This window comes from Lynx rufus, unplaced genomic scaffold (genome assembly GCF_022079265.1).
Source record: "Lynx rufus isolate CCGP_SWC_20201006 ecotype Redwood Valley unplaced genomic scaffold, mLynRuf1.p SCAF_17, whole genome shotgun sequence".
Taxonomy (NCBI): Eukaryota; Metazoa; Chordata; class Mammalia; order Carnivora; family Felidae; genus Lynx; species Lynx rufus.
Window position 1 is genome coordinate 24851574 of NW_025814831.1, and position 16280 is coordinate 24867853.

General features: G+C 38.5%; 1 protein-coding gene across 4 annotated transcripts in view; it reads right to left on the reverse strand.

Annotated features, from left to right (window-relative positions):
• The window catches only part of NRXN3 (neurexin 3), a 1502570-nt gene that overhangs the window by 780544 nt on the left and 705746 nt on the right, over positions 1 to 16280 (reverse strand). For all 4 annotated transcript variants that reach the window (XM_047079783.1, XM_047079782.1, XM_047079785.1 and 1 more), the window contains one exon: positions 4727 to 4846. In XM_047079783.1, coding sequence (XP_046935739.1) covers positions 4727 to 4846 — 120 coding nt within the window. The remainder of the gene's footprint in view (positions 1 to 4726; positions 4847 to 16280) is intronic.

The window sequence follows — 16280 nt, forward strand, 5'->3', positions numbered from 1 at the left end:
AGCAAAAGGCCAATCAATAGCCAACAGTGCAGCTTAACAGCCACTCCAGCAGAAAACTATCTGAAAAGGCGCTTCACACTCCACTGTCTGCACGATCCACAGCTGCTTGCTATTGATTTGTTGCAAGCAAAGAACATCTATTATAACATGCCAGTGTGAACCTGGCAATTTCTCCAACAAGTAGCCCACAATGTAAGACTAGCAATGTAGCACAGGTAGCTGGCTGCTGGGGGTGGGCTGAGGACCCACATTTCTTTATCCCCCAAAGCCATTATAAACATCTGATTTCTAAATCCAGTACCTCGCTGTGTTTTAAGCACTCACATGCCACAGACTGTTCCACATTCACTTTTCCAGGGCAGTGAAGCAATAATGAGACCCCAGAATTTTATACAACTGAAGCCAGTTAGCATAAACATGCCTCAAGGTAACTTTGGTGGTAAGGACTGATGTGAAGTATTTAAAACCGCTGTTTTCATAAGGTCCCCAGAATGCCAATGCTTTTGTATATGTGTGGGTACGTGCCAGTGAGCTGGATTTTGTGCAACATTTTGTGGTGTTGTGTAGAGAGGAACTCAACAATAGGTTGCACTGCCCACATTACAGGAGAGGGATTCTGGATTTGTCCAGTGGGGTGATGGCTACAACATACTGAAACCTCCCAGGCTCTTAGTCCCGATTTTAAATACCAGTAAGAACCCAATATCCAAAATGAATATCCCTATAAGAACCTTTGTAAGGTTCCATTTCTCTTGTTTTTCTTAAAATGTAGCCCCAACATTGTGTCATTAAGTGGGCATTCAGGTGGTATGCACCCTATGAGAAGTCAGCCCTCTCTGTTTTGAATTTTTCAGAATGAAGATTATCTCTGGATAATGCCATTTCTTGTCCTTCCGTAGATCTTAGTGGATCCTACAAGAACTCAAAATTACTTTTGGGATGATTTTGCCCATTATAGTTTTAAATCAGCCCTAAAAGTCACCTAAAGGAAACTCCCTGTGATTTTGCTATTACATAAAATGGTAGAAGATCCTATCTTGAAACTATATAAGACAATTAGTAAATCAATTATGCCTGGGTTTCCAATCAGATGATTTTTGTTTTCTATCCAATACAACAGTGTCACTCTTCCACAAGGTAATCAGCCATGGAGAATACACACCACACCTCCAGAATCACTGTATCAGCTTTGAACACTGTAAGACTAAACCTGAAATTCACCCCACTGCCTCCATCAACCCACCATGCTCTCATAGAACATGATGGAATAAAGTCAAACCCATCCATGCTAGGTCTACTCATACTAAATGAGATACAGTTTCTAAATGTAAACTCTACTCACGGGGATGATACCTATGTGATAGCACCTCAAAGTTGTCAAGCAAACACTCAATTTGGCAAACAGGCAAGAAAAACCAAAGTTTATAAATGAAGGAATCAATGCTAGAAAAAATGTGGAAACCCCTAAAACGCAAACATTTCTTTAGGAACTCACAAATCATGCTCAGATATAAGTAATTTTTTCTATCCATGATGAATTGAACTGAACCCTTTATTTTGAAAAATATCAAAACCTAGCATTTTCCTATTAAACAAGCTTCTATTCTTGGATGTGCAGTAAGAAATTGAGATGTTTTCACTTCCATTAACTGATATCAATCTGCTATCTTGAAAAATATCTCATGGAAAATGAGAGATCCAAACCTTCTCCCCATCCCCCCAAATTATCTTTTGCCATTAGACAGAATCCTTGACCAACCACAGGGGCCTATGACAGCATTGTAGGAAATTCAAGGTATTTTAGATATATGCAACATTCTATAGAATACACTACTCCTAAAAAGTGGGTAAAGGTCAGATTTCCTTCATGACATTCCAACTGTAATATCATGCTCTATTTCTGTTTGTGAGGTCAAATGCAGGCCACCTTGAAATACATGTTACCAAAGCAATCACTGATGGCCTCTGTGTTCTTCCACACCAGACTCAATCCTGCTTTTCTCTACATTCCTTCTTCTTCATCATCCCTCTTCTTCCATTCACTTATTTTATCTTTTCCCCTTTCTTTTCAATTTTCCCCATGGCCTTCACCAATGATAAGCATGAGTTCTGTTCAAATCTGCCGATGATACTGAATGAAGGCTTATGTCCTGATACAAGCTAAGCTACCAAGAATTTGCTAACACAAGCCCAGAGAATATCAAACAGGTAACTTAATTTTGAAGATGTTTGTGAGATAAAGCAGCATAGCATAACTCTAAAGGTCAAGGGTGATATAGAAAGTAAGGATCTATGACGTAAAGAGGTAAGGTTGACTTTTTAGGTGAAACAAATTGGCTCTGATGCTAGTTCCAAAGAAAGAAATTCCCCCCAATACTTTAAATGTCGATCACTGGATATAGAGACACCCAATGTACAATTTTAAGAAACCTTCAATGTCAATCATTGGATACGGAGACATCCATTGTACAACCCAACACTATGATGCATGTGGTTGGTTTTATTAAAAATTTATTTCTGCGCTTTATAGTAATATCCAGTATATCTAAATTCTGTATATCCCTTACATTCTGCCATCAAAATGTACTTGTTCACATTTCTATATAGTCATCTAATCACAGAAGCCCTGGTCTGCTCTCAAGAGCAGACCAGGTGAGCAGTTTCTTTTAATGACTTGGGCTCAGAGGTCTTCTACAATAAAAAAATTCAACTCACTTGTTTGCAGAATACAATCCAGAATACATTACCCTAGGCCTGGGTATCTCACATACGGTTTTGAAGGATAAGGTGCTGCTGCCACAAAAAAAAAAGCTGACCATTTCCCCCGTTCTAGTACTTCATTATACACTGACAAACTGAGTCAGATAGTGCAACCAGTCTTCATTCTGGACTGAGACACAATGGGCTCTTTATAAAGTCAGAAAAAACATCACAGAAAGCTAGAAAGAATCCTAGTTGATTTTTAGCAGAAAACCATGCCTGGGACTGGGCGGCAGAAAGAAGTTTGTCAATGAGAAAAACATGTATACATACCTTCTGAAGAGTGTGCGTTTTCATTGCAGTTAGAGTAACTTACCTTTCTGTCTTTTCTATTTGTAGTCTCGTCCTTTTTTCTACCAGGAGTGCTTTGTATTTATGATATGGAATAAACTTGGGAGGATAAAAAAGCATTATACCACCATTTAGGATAAAGAGCTCTCCTAATGAGTCCTATGCAGGCAAATTGGAGGAAAAATAAAGAGCATACAGCACCATTCCCCAGATATTCTGGATGGGTCCATAACTGCCTATTTCTGAGTTAAACAGTATTTCCAAATTATCAATGTGGACACAGGACTTTCAATAATACCAAGTACTTGGAAAAGAACAATCTGATGTCAAACTTTCTGTAAATACTGTGCCTTTTGCTTTACAGATAGAGAGCCATATGCTTACAGTTAGAGGAATGAGAATCAAATATTTTTCTCTCTACATCGATAGAGTCCCCACTTGTTTCTCCGGGTATATCTTAAGAGACTGATGAAGCACATGAAGATAAAAAGCTATGAGAAATATGGCAAACAGAACAAGAGGCAACCACACACATGAAAAAATAAAAGTTGAGAAATAAGTACTCAAGGAAAACCAAATAAATATGTAATCAGTATAATCAGTGCCTGCTCCCACTTAGGCAACCATAATATGACTTTAGTATTTGCTCAGATAATACCATGCGTCTTTTTTTTTTTTTTAAATAAAACCAAGAGGCCACTGACTACAAGTTCAGATGGTAAAATAAACTCCTATCCTGAAGGCTACGTTTAGAAAATCTGAAGATTAGCAGGACCCACTAGGTCAGGGCTTTCAACACATCTCTTTGCAATAGGTATTCAGAAAATTCAGCTCTTTGCTCATCTTTAAAAATAGCCATGTCAGGAAAATAACACAAAAAGGAAGTGAAAACACAGACTATAGATTCCCACAGTATTGAAGTATCTCCACCATCAATTCTAGAATCAACTTCATGAAATCAGTCTTCTAGAATTAAATCAGCTCATGCGCCTGAGGCATTGCTAGTGCTCAAGATAACAACTAGCCCTCCTCCAATATGAACCACATTCACAGATACATACATATAAGTATACTAACAAAATAGAAATCATACATAAACAGAATTACTACGTATATATAAATCAAATAGATATTAATAAACTTAGCCAGAGGAAATTTCTGACATTTGCAAAACCCCTGAGAATGCTTTAAACATCTCTAGTTAGAAAAAAATAATAAACTCTGAACATTTTCATCATTTGGAAAATCTAAGAAATTCTCCAAATTCAGAATTTTGAAGAAAATAGCTACATTCCTTAAACATCCTCTGAATTCTAGACAATGCAAATGGGAAAGTCTCAAAATTGTTATCCAGATGACTTAATTAATGGAAATTAAACTGCTTAGAGCAAAAATATTGGCTGAATTGTTTTTTTGCTGCTCAGCCACACACAATCTAATCTAAAGAAGAAACATAGGGAGTAGGCAAATGGGAAAACATCCAGTAATGTTGAGCAAGAAATGTCTCTTTGCTCTTCCATTAAGAGCACCAGTCCTTTATTTTCCAAGTTTCTGGAGGAGGAAGTTGCTTACAAATATTTCAGAAGAGCCATCCTTTTACATATTGCCCCTTAAGGTATCTCCAAACCTCTAAATTCTGCAAAAGAAATCACAAGTATAAAAAGGTTGGACTCACGATCATTGCACTGGTTTCCAGAATATGATGTCATGGAACAGTCGCAGGTGAAGCCTTCCCACTGCTGCATGCAGACCCCCTGGTTGGCACATGAATCTTCCTGGCAGGTGGTACTTGGTCCTAGTAATTCATAAGAAGAGGGGAAGAGAAGAAAAAAGGAGAGAGAAGTGTTAATAATAAACCAAATTCAAAAGAATCACTTGGATTTGCTACTCTCATGCCCCCAAACACTCAAAACCACAACCGCCAAAAATTTCAACTCTATATCATGCAACAAGAGTCAGTATGTACAAAAGACTACAGAAATACACACTTAGCCACAAACTATCAACAGTTACACACATAAGGGAGAGGGCTGAACACACTGTTCTCTCTTAGGCAGACTTTGCAAAAGAGCTTCATCTCTACCATCCAACTAGAAAGATACTTCATTTGGAGCATGGTCTAACTGTATAATGATAAAGCAGAAACATTTATTCCCATCACTCTTATGAATTAAGGAATAAGAGTCCCTAAAGTTTACTCTATGACATTAAAAAATGTTTGATGATATGAAGAGGAGGAGAAAAGTGCAGCCAACATGTATTGGTGTTTTGTAGGTGGTAAGTACTGGGTACTAAGCACTTTGTCTACAGTATCTTATTACGCTCTCCAGTGACACGAAGAGGTAAGTAATTATGACCATCCATTTCACAGATTAAAAGAAAAAAAAACTAAGCTCATACAAGTGAAATAATTTACCCAAAATCACATATTAGGTAATGAAAAGACCCTGATGTCCAACTTAGGTTAACTATCTCTGAGACCCAAGCTCTTAACTACATTAATTGTTTTTAAAGGGTTACTTCTCAGACCATCACCTGGGAAGTTGTTAGAAATACATATTATTGGGCCCCAGACCTACTGAATTAGAAACCTAGGAAACAGGTATAAATTTGTGTTTGCACAAGCTTTCAGGAAATTGTGAAACAGCCTAAAATTTGAAAACCAGTATACTGCATCATGCCGCTGCTACAGGTTTATAAGAAAGTGTATTCAAAAGCAGCGTTCATATGCCAAATGATGCAAAAGAAAATTATTTGAAGGATAGGAAGAGAATATTAGAAATTAACTTTATTTAAAATTTCTTACTATTTCTATTTTTGTGTATCTTCCATAAACAAGCAATATATAAGTACTCCATTCTCAAAAATATTTTCTGGATATGAGTGAGCAATTGAAAAAGTTTGGTGATCTTTATCATACAAATTACCATTACAATTTCTCTTTAGGTCAGCCTGGGGCCTCTCTTTAACCATCCTCTCCTTTTCATTTCTATCTTCTGCCTAACCTTGGGATTATATATATAAACCTGCACCTTTGGAATTATCTGAGCTAACAGGAAAAACTCCTAGAGAGCCTCAGCAAAGGAGGTGAGCCCTTTGACTCATCTAATGTATTACTCAGGATCTGATGCAAAAAAAAAAAAAACAGTTGCCAGAGTAAAAATATATCCACTGCAATAAGTGCACATTTCACAATTTCCAAGCAAAGCCTCACACAGGCAGAGAATGTTGAAATGTATGCATGCAGAGTCCTAAGGATGCATGTTCAAAAGAGACTCGTGACTACAAAGGGTTTGTCTTCTGGGTGGCAAGACATTTTGTATTTATTCATGAGGGGTGGAAGCGGTACAGACCGTCACTCCTAATACAAAGCTATTAGGATATAACATGAGAAAGTTCAAGACAATTACTAACACTAGGGGAGCAGCACTGCTGCTGGGTCTCTGCAGCTCCTATATGCCATGTGGTTCCCCCATGTGGAGATGAAAGGAGGTTCATGGTCATGTTCTCAGTGGGTCTTAAACTTGAGCATTGTGTAGTACAAGTTTCATTAACAATGGCAAATCAGGACAGCTTCTTTCAAAGGATAAAAGTTTCGGAGAAGTCCACGGGGCTCCCTGACCAAACAGCTCTTAGCAGACAATGGATTAGTAATTCAATTGTACTCAAGAATCAGAAACACATGGCAGGCTTTCCCTTGAAAGGCAGAACAGCAAAAACTTTGGGAAAACACAATAATTCCTTGCATGTTGACTGAATCTGAAGACAAAGGCTCTTCCATGCTTTTGCCTTTCCCTCTAACTAGATAAATTTTCACCATTTTCCAAGGACCAGCTCGAATGCCTCCCCCGTATAAAATATCCCCTACTAATTTCAAACAATTCTCCTGCTTCTTGGGGCCACAGCACTTACTATCTGCATCATTAACATTTACATCTGATAATACTCAATTTAATACTTTATCACACATTGTGCTGTCCTCTGCCTATATAATCCTCTAATTGTTTCTTTTTTTTTTTTTTTTTTAGTATTTGTCCCCAAAAGATTGAACGCTGCCTGCTGTTAGAAATCATAATGTGCTTTGATTATATCCTTGCTGCATTAGTTTACTGTGCCAGATACAGAGAAAGCATTTTCAGTAAATGTGGGGCTGGTCTGAATTACAGCACTCCGATTTGCCTATGTCTCATACAGTCAAAACCTGAGCATGGGTGAATGTCTGTGCTCCGCAAAGTGAGCAACCTGTCCTATTTGTTGAAGGTTGGTCAGAAACCCAAAACAGAGGGAATTACAGGTTATTTTCAAATACCAAAGGATTTGTTTCACATGCACGAAGGGGTGACTGCCATGTAGAATCAGATAACCCTCGAAGACTGACTCCACTGTAATCACCTCAGAAACAAGAGCCACTTCAGTGAGGGAGGACCAGAAGAACCTTCAATGACTTTTCATTTATCTGAGAGACTAAACTTGAACTTCCTATCAAGGCTGAGACCCTAGGGCCCCTGCCCCGTTCTCCAGCCTCATTTCCTACTATTGGCCCCCAGCCCTTAGTGCTCCCGCCATCCCTTTCTCCTTCCAGTTCCTCTCTACCACAGCGGTGCTCACAGTGTGGGCCCCAAGTCAGCAGCACCTGTATCACCTAGGAGCTTGTGAGACATGTACCTTTTCAGGCTCCACCCAGAGTTACTAGCTAGGGGCAGGGCTCAGGAATCTGAGCTGTAACAAGCCCTCTGGGTGTTTCTGAGACCTGCTTATATCCTAGGACCTCTGCTGTAACACTTCAAGACCATCCCTACCTTCAAGGTCTACCTACAGACCTTCAAGGTCTGCTCTATCTACAGCCTGAAATGTCCTTCCTGCAGATTTTTGGTATAAAGCAACAGCTCAGAAAATAATGTTAAATAAAAAAAAGAATAAAAGAACCAAGAAAAAAAGTCATTCTTTTATGACTCAAAGCCAAGAGGTTTTCCTAACTAAACATTTATCCGTAAAATTTACCAATATCATCTCATACAAGCAATTTTCTACTTGGAACCACTTTTGGGGGGAGGTAGTGGTGGTGATGGTGGTATTTAATTGACCACATTTCCTCCCTTGATTTAACTACTAAACTCATTCGATCTCACCAGATATTGAGACAAGAACTCTTATGTCCCCAGTGTCCAAGGACAGTACGAACTGCTGAATGAGTAAGAGTTTGGACTAGACTCTTAAAACACTTCCTAGATGAAAATATAAGCTCCTATTCTTATTTCAAACTCCTTAAAGTACATCCTTCCCTGAACAGATTATATTTTATATCTTTATCTATTTTTCATAGATAGCAGGGTCTCCAAAATTAGAGAGAGAGAGAGAGAGAGAGAGAGAGAGATATTAAACATACCAAAATGCTCTGAAAAAAACAAGAAAATCTTCAACGATGCTTTTAAACGCACACCACTGATATAAAATGATCTTATACAAATCAGAGAGAGGATGTAACAATAACAAGAGATTTACATAGCACTTCTTATGTGCCAGACATTGTACTAAGTGCTTTTCGGATATTAATTCAATTAATCTTCATAAACACATGATGAAGCAATTACAATTAAAAGTATTAAAGAATTAGAACAGAGGAATGCTTTTCTCATGGAAGATATCCAGAACTTCAAAAATAAAGGAATTTTTGGAGGCACCTGGGTGGCTCAGTTGGTTTTGGCTCAGGTCATGATTGCATGGTTTGTGAGTTTGAGCCCCACATGGAGCTCTGTGCTAATGGTAGAGAGCCTGGTTGGGATTCTCTCTCTCTCCTCCTACTCTCTCTGCTACTCCCCTGCTTGCTCTCTCTCTTTCAAAATAAGTAAATAAACTTAAAAAATTACAAAAATAAAAGAATTTTTTCACTGATGATCAAGTTGAAAGGAAAGGATTTTAGAAAAGTAAATTAAGACATAAGAATAGGAGCTTAGGTGCCTTGTTTGTTTGTTTGTTTGTTTGGCAAGGCCCCACACCTAACAAGTAGCAGGGTAAGGTCTCAAACCCAAGTTTTCCAACTCCATAGTTGAGCCACCTACCCTCTATGGATATGTGTAAGCCAGAGGGTGTGTATGTTTGTGCGCGCGTGTGTGTGTGTGTGTGTGTGTGTGTGTGCATGCATGCATGTGCATATTCCCATTGGATTAACAAGAGAAACTTAAATAAGGTATCTCTAATCTACAACCAGACAAAGATGACATTTTAATGTAAAAATGTATGTTTTTTTGAGAAAAATTCCCAAAGGCCATTTCAATTCAAAATTCAATTAAAATTAACAGGAAGATCTAGTTTGTCCAAATATATATAATACCAGAACAAAAATCTGTATCAAATGCATACTTATAAATAAAACATATTCCTAAGAACTCAATAATAATTTTGTCCAAAGCATTTTTCTAAATCAGCCTAAAATTTCAAATATTCTAAGATAACATAAACTTTCAGAATTATATATTTAGAAGTTCTCAAAATTATTATTAATAGTTTAAAACTGTACTAAACCTTTAGGAAACCCTTGTATAGAGATGATGAATACTACTTTTGCATTTGATATGTAACCAATTCTCACTAAAATTGCCACATATTCTTTGGAGAAAAGGCAGCAACATCTTTATAGTAGGAAGGGACAAGGCAACAGAAGCAACCATGAAAAAACTAAGTAAGCCCTCAATGATGCTAGTACTTAGGTTTCTAACTCCCAGTTCTGTTTTTAGTTCACAGAAAAAGCATCACATTGAGTCTTTTTTTTTTTCCAGATGATACCTCCGGCTGCCACAAATTTCCCATCACTCTGCTTGAACTTGGGATTGGTTTTTTCTCTTTAAGAACTGTCTCAGACAGTCATTTCATGCCTGTTACTGCCAAAATCAGTACATGCAAACTGATTCAGTCAACTCCTCTTCATGGTCTAGAAAACCAAAAGTTGACAGACTTGTCTTTTATGACTTGCAAGTCCTTGAGATAAAGTGCTGCCTGAAGCAAAGGACACTTAAACTAGAGTGTATTTTCCCTCTATTATTGCCCAAGTAGCACTTAACCAAACCTATGACTCAAACATTCCAATTTAACATAGATATTGCTAAACTAGCACCAGCTGTCTTGGCCATATTGGGGTGGTAAGATTGGTGATGAGGGGAGTCCGGGAATGATACATCTGTTCTGATTCCCTACATCCATTTATGCTAAAGGGCCAAGAGTGGTGGCCCAGTGGTAGGCATGAGGCAAGGCTGGTTTAATAATATCCATTGTCTTTAATCACAAAACATGAGGTGTTTGTCAAAGGATTCAGAATCTATGAGTGAAATCTGAACGTGGAAGCATCATCACAGTAGACTTCTGTGCCAGCCAAAGGGTTTGTCTGTCCCTTACCCAGTAGAGCTACTGTGGGAGGAGCCTTATGAGAGTTGCCATGACTGTCCAGAGAGATCCCATCTGTCACCTGCAACTTTATTTTCTACTCTTGATAACTTTTGTACTTTTACGTTTTCAAATTTACATTGTTTCACAGAGGAAGAAGGAGTGAGCAGTAATCAAGTGGGAAAGAAGAAGAAAGAATGGAAAAAGCAAGATGAATACACATAGACATATGTATTTGTGCATGTGTATGTGCATATATGCACAAGACCCTTACCAGTTTTCTGAGCAATCTATAGTCTCAACTGCAAAAATATAAGGATTTAAATGCTGAAGCTTCAGGGACGGTGTTTGTGACATTAGGGATAGTCTACTTAGTTAGCTGCACATAAATCTTGGTCCTTGAAGCAAAGATCCCTCTGTGCTCCCAGAGTGATTCTATATTTATAGTGTTGGGTTCTCTTGGCTTTTCTGAAGATAGCCATTTACAGACAACATAAGATTCATCCCCTTTAATGGGCAGAAACCCAATTCACTTCTATTTAATTTCAAAATAAGAAAGCAATGATCCTTAAATGTGTCAAGTGTCCTTCATAGAGAGCTACCTGAGAAGTGAACGCTCTAGTTCCCATTTTACAGAAGATTAAGCAAAGTCAGAGAATAGGGTCCTAAATATTATTATAAAATTTCATTGGCAGAAAGACCCAAGAGCAGCCATGTTTCCAAGATGTTACTTTTTTGTCTTGAAGGCAATTCCCGTGCTCAGAAAGCATCACAACTGCACCTAGCAAGCATGCTCAGGTGTTTATGGTTTCCTCTTCTCAAATGAGGGTTCAAAAATGTCACTTGGTTAGGATGAGGAGTGAAAAAAACTAATAATAAAATCTAACATTTTGGGGACACTGAGGAGAACAGAGGTATTACTAAAACTGCTCCAATCACTCCAGCCCTCTCATCGTATACTGAGTATAAAACAAGTCAAGATGGGCATGGACATTGGTTGAAACCAAGACGCCCTCATGCGATCTTTACCTCCAATGGCCTTTGATCAGTTCTGTGCAGGTAAATACTTACCAACCACAACCACCACCACAACAAAACCCTGATCCATAACATTTCTATAACCTGATTTCCATAACGTAAAATTCTCCTACCATGGCCAATTTCAAGCTAATACATGTTACATGATGTCAACCAGTGTGCAAAATTCCTGAAAATTCCTACACTGGTACCAGCTCTAGTACAGCACTTCCCTTGGTGGTCACTGAACTGCAAAGTATGTATACTTTCTGAGTAAAGCAATTTATTCATGTGACACTTCCATGACAATGGAGGGGTAGCAGTGGATGACTGCTTCTGATGGAGTATTTGTCAAGGTCTACAATCATAAAATATTCTTGCTCAATCCACCCTATTTTCAGAGGGTGCCTGGGCCATAAAGGTCAAATGATTAGATCATTTTTTCTTTTTAAAATAATGAAAAGCTTGTCAAAAAGTCAATGTTGCCCCGAAAAACGTAAACTGAGGCCTCATTTTCTGATTTCCCTTCTTTTCTCAGCACTGGTGTAGTGATGTGTTGGGGTAGTAGAGGGCATTTCTAAAAAGAGAGAAAAGAGGTTTCAAAGGGCAAGCTCAATGAAAAGATAGCTGATTTTAAAATACTTTGTTTTAAATAACATTGTGCAAATATCATCTATAACTTAGTGAAGTAGTATTGACATAGACACCATCTAACATAAAATCAGCTAGAGGACGTTCTCAGGCACCATTTGGTCACCTATGTGGTGCCTCTGCTACAGAAATAGGAAAGTCTGGGCTCACACCCTTTGGCACAGTAGGAAAGAGGTCATAGGCTTTAAAACTTAGCTTTATCACTTACTAGCAATGTGACCCTGGGCTAGCCACTTAAATTCTCTGAACCCATCTGTAGAATAGAGATAGAAATCATCACTACCTCATATGATGTGAGGATTAAATGAGATAACATATGCAAACCCTATAAAGTCATCTTTAGGTCACAAGGTCATGGTCACAATGGAGACACAATATACCAAGTCTTTAGCATATGTATACACTAGGTAAACTTTCAATGAAGGGTATTATCAACTCTGTTGGAAAGGAAAATCAAGTTCTATCCATTTTAGTTGGGTGTATAGTTGGTCAGGAGTCCAGAATCAAGACACATTAAGGTAGTAAGTCCTAACTGCCCAGCTCTCTTTTGAGAAGCCTCTGTCATGCAGTGCTGAGAGACAAAAGGCAAATTTAATTCCTGTGTTTCATTATTTCCTATAATTCAAATCACTTCCTTTAATATTTTTTAATGTTTATTTATTTCTGAGACAGAGATGGAGCACAAGTGGGGGAGGGGCAGAGAGAGAGGGAGACCTAGAATCCAAAGCAGGCTCCTGTCAGCACAGAGCCCGATGCAGGACTCGAACTCAGACACAGTGAGATGATGCCGCAAGCCAAAGTCGGTCGCTCAACCAACTGAGCCACCCAGGTGCCCAGCAAATCACTTCTAAGAGACTGATTTCTATTAGGTCCAATGCTACATTTTATTATGTAAAATATGATGGAGAATATGAGAAAGCCCTTAGCTTTGGGGAAAATTAAGTGGGGAACTATACTTCTCACATTAAAAAAAAAGTTGGAGAATTTAAATTCCCTTTACCTGTTGAAGCGTTTGATGCCAACTCTTATCTAAAATTACTTAAAACAATCCTCACATTTTTAAGGCATCAAAGCCCCATACATTCATTGACTTATGCAAGATACAAAACATTCAAAACCACATCTAATCAATTCTTGGTACCCCCAATCCACCTGCCCACCATTTGGGCAGAAGAACAAATCACATTTCTAGAAAAGAAGCTATTACATATTTAACAAGAAATAGAGCCTTTTAAGGGGAATTATAGTGGAAAGTGGGGAAACGTATTCTTATTAATCATCCACCCCAATAAAAAGCTATTCTTTTATTTTTTATAGTTTATAACTCATCTGTTTCACTACCAACAGGTCAAATTTAATGTTTCTCTCATAGTTGTATGACCCCTTTCTTATTTGACAGCTTTTAAGGGATATCTCTAGGAATACCCCTCTGATAATAAAAAGGAATTAGAAAATTACTTCTGAAAGGTCCATAGATATTGTCACTGTATTCAAGGGACCCTTGAATCTCAGGGTACCTCCTGATATGAAACACGTAACATAGGGTAGAAGGGAAACAACCAGGAGAAAAAGATTATTTTCTTCCTCATTCCTCAGAGGTCTCCTCTGGGAGAGAAACATGTTTACCTCCTTAGCCACCTAAAGTAACAAGTATCAGGTTCAAGCCTATTCCCTCAACCTTGGAACATGCTACTTCCCTCCTAACTCTGCTCTCTGTTTTTCAGTTCCTGTCCTTCACATCCATTCTCCACCTGGTGTCAGAGTGATCTTGATAAAATGAAAGCTGACCAAGTCTCTGTCCTCCTCATAGTGCCCTCAGGGTAATGCCCAACTCCTCACACAAAAAGGCAGTCATCACCTGCCTCCATCCTATGTTCTAGCTTCACCTTTGATCACATCTCCATATGCAAATTATTTCAGCCAAACTGAGCTTCACATTGGTCCTCAGACTGGCCAAACTCTTGAATGTGTTTCTACCTGTCACGTACCTCAAACATGTTATCCTTCCAACTTGGCTCAAACTCTGCCTGAGAAATACACCTGAGCACCTACCATGCCCATCCAACCCCCATAGTCCAGCAGCCCTCCTCTGTGTTCACACAGCATGCTCCTTCTCTTCTAGAAAATCAATGTTCGTTCTGCATTGTCCTTCCTGGAGGATCCCATTCGAATGCATCTGAAGTCAAGCTGTATCGCACTGGTAATCCCAGTGCCCAGCTGAGTGCCTGATACATAGGAGTAGGTATGTTCCCATTAAACTTAACACAATCACACAAATGACACCACCCCAAACACAGTGGTAAGAGGACTCAGGCAGTTGATCTGTCTGGACTCATCATGCCACTTCCTAGACCCCACTATTATAGTGTTTTCTGAATACCATTTGCCTTTACATTTCAACCTGTCTCTCATCTCTTTGTCATATGTTTTTACTGCCCTTCACACTTCATGGTAATGAGTACTATCTGTGCCCACAGGTTGTAGCTAAAAGAGCCAGCATGAGTAATGATCCAAACCCCAATGTCAGGAGAATAAAAAGTAAAAGGCATTTACATCCTAAAGGTCTTTTGCCACAATATGGGGAAAGAGTACAATGACCCAAAATAATTATAAAGGATAACAGCTCCTGCCACAAAGTGACTGTCCAGTCATCAAGAATGGAAGAGCATTTGGGTCAATACAGTAATAACATGAAAAAACTGATGATTTCACTGATTCTACAAATGGGCAAGTTGAGATATTCCAAACTATTATGTCCCTAAACCTGTACTATACTTTGGCTAATAATTTATAATAGGCATAGAAACCAACCATTTCTTTGTAGGATTCCTACAAACCCTTTCTCCTTTGAATGGCAAATTTAAGATCATTTTGCAACATCGGGAGCCGCTATGTAAAAAGGCCTGTGCTAGATTCTGGGGGTTCAAAATACACATAGTTCTGATTGTGAAGAATAAAGTCTGGGAGGAGATACAGTTCTCTAGTTGTATCTAATAAATCTGATCATAACGAGCTTTGACAATCTTGGATTATCTCTTACTGAAGATTAAATCCTATCCCCTTCCCCCCTCCTCCATTACAGAGTGTCAGTCGGTAGACCTATTTTGACAAGGAGCAAAATTTCTGAAAGCAATAGCCTTTAGTAATACTGAAAGGCCTCTTAACATTCTTTGAAATTGAAAGCAAAAAAATTAAAAAAAAAAAGCAAGCAATAAAAAGAAAAAAAATGGAAAGCTATTTTACAGCTACCTTGGACTTCAAAATACTAACCCAGTGTATGTTGTTTTCATTAATTTTATTATATATCAGCATATATGCAAATCTGCTAAGAAGTGATGGAAAAAAAGTTATAGAAAAATGGTTAGAGAGAGACCTCATTTAGTTGATGTCCACCCAAGAGATGGACACTTGTATTGGTTACCCACATAACAGACAGCAAGTCACAGCAAAGTAAATGATCCTTTAGGTGAAGAGCAGTAGTTTTTAAAGCTACCCTGTTAACTACTTTTAACAATTTTTGCTGGTTGCAAACTCGCAGAAGCCATTCGACGCTCAATCCCCTGCTGAACTATCAGCCAAAAGATGCCTAAAATGCCTTCCTGGTTTGCCATTCTGAGTCAAGCAGCCTGACACAACTTGACCCGTGGTCCATTACAGACTTTGGATGGTGCCTCTCCAAATGGTAGAAAAAGCAGTGTCTGTGGGAGATATTCACTGACATCTAACAAGCAGGCTTTTTAAAGGGTATTCAGGATAAAACGGACACATCCTCTTCTTCCCCAAGAGTACTTTTTCCTTTAGCTCACAAAACAGGAAATTAAAGTGCTCAACCAAAATCCCTGATAGGAAACATAAATCTCTAGAACGTTTTAATGACATTGATATCTCCCAAATGCCTAGAAATATTTCTTTAAAATGAGTTAAGAGAAAATGACATTCTCTTTCATAAGGCCCAAGCCCTCAAAAGTCCTAAGAAATGACCTCCCCGACCCAAAAAATTATAAATTAAGAACTGGAGTGGTCTTTTTTTTTCTTTTTCTCTTTCCAAGTGTTGCCTTCCTCTAGTGACTACATCAAGAAGAGCCAACCCATCCGCGGCAACTACTTGGAGAGGTATTAACCATTTCCAGAAGTGGATTAATGTGTTCATGAGTTGTCACAATACAGGATGCTGTTAAACCTCT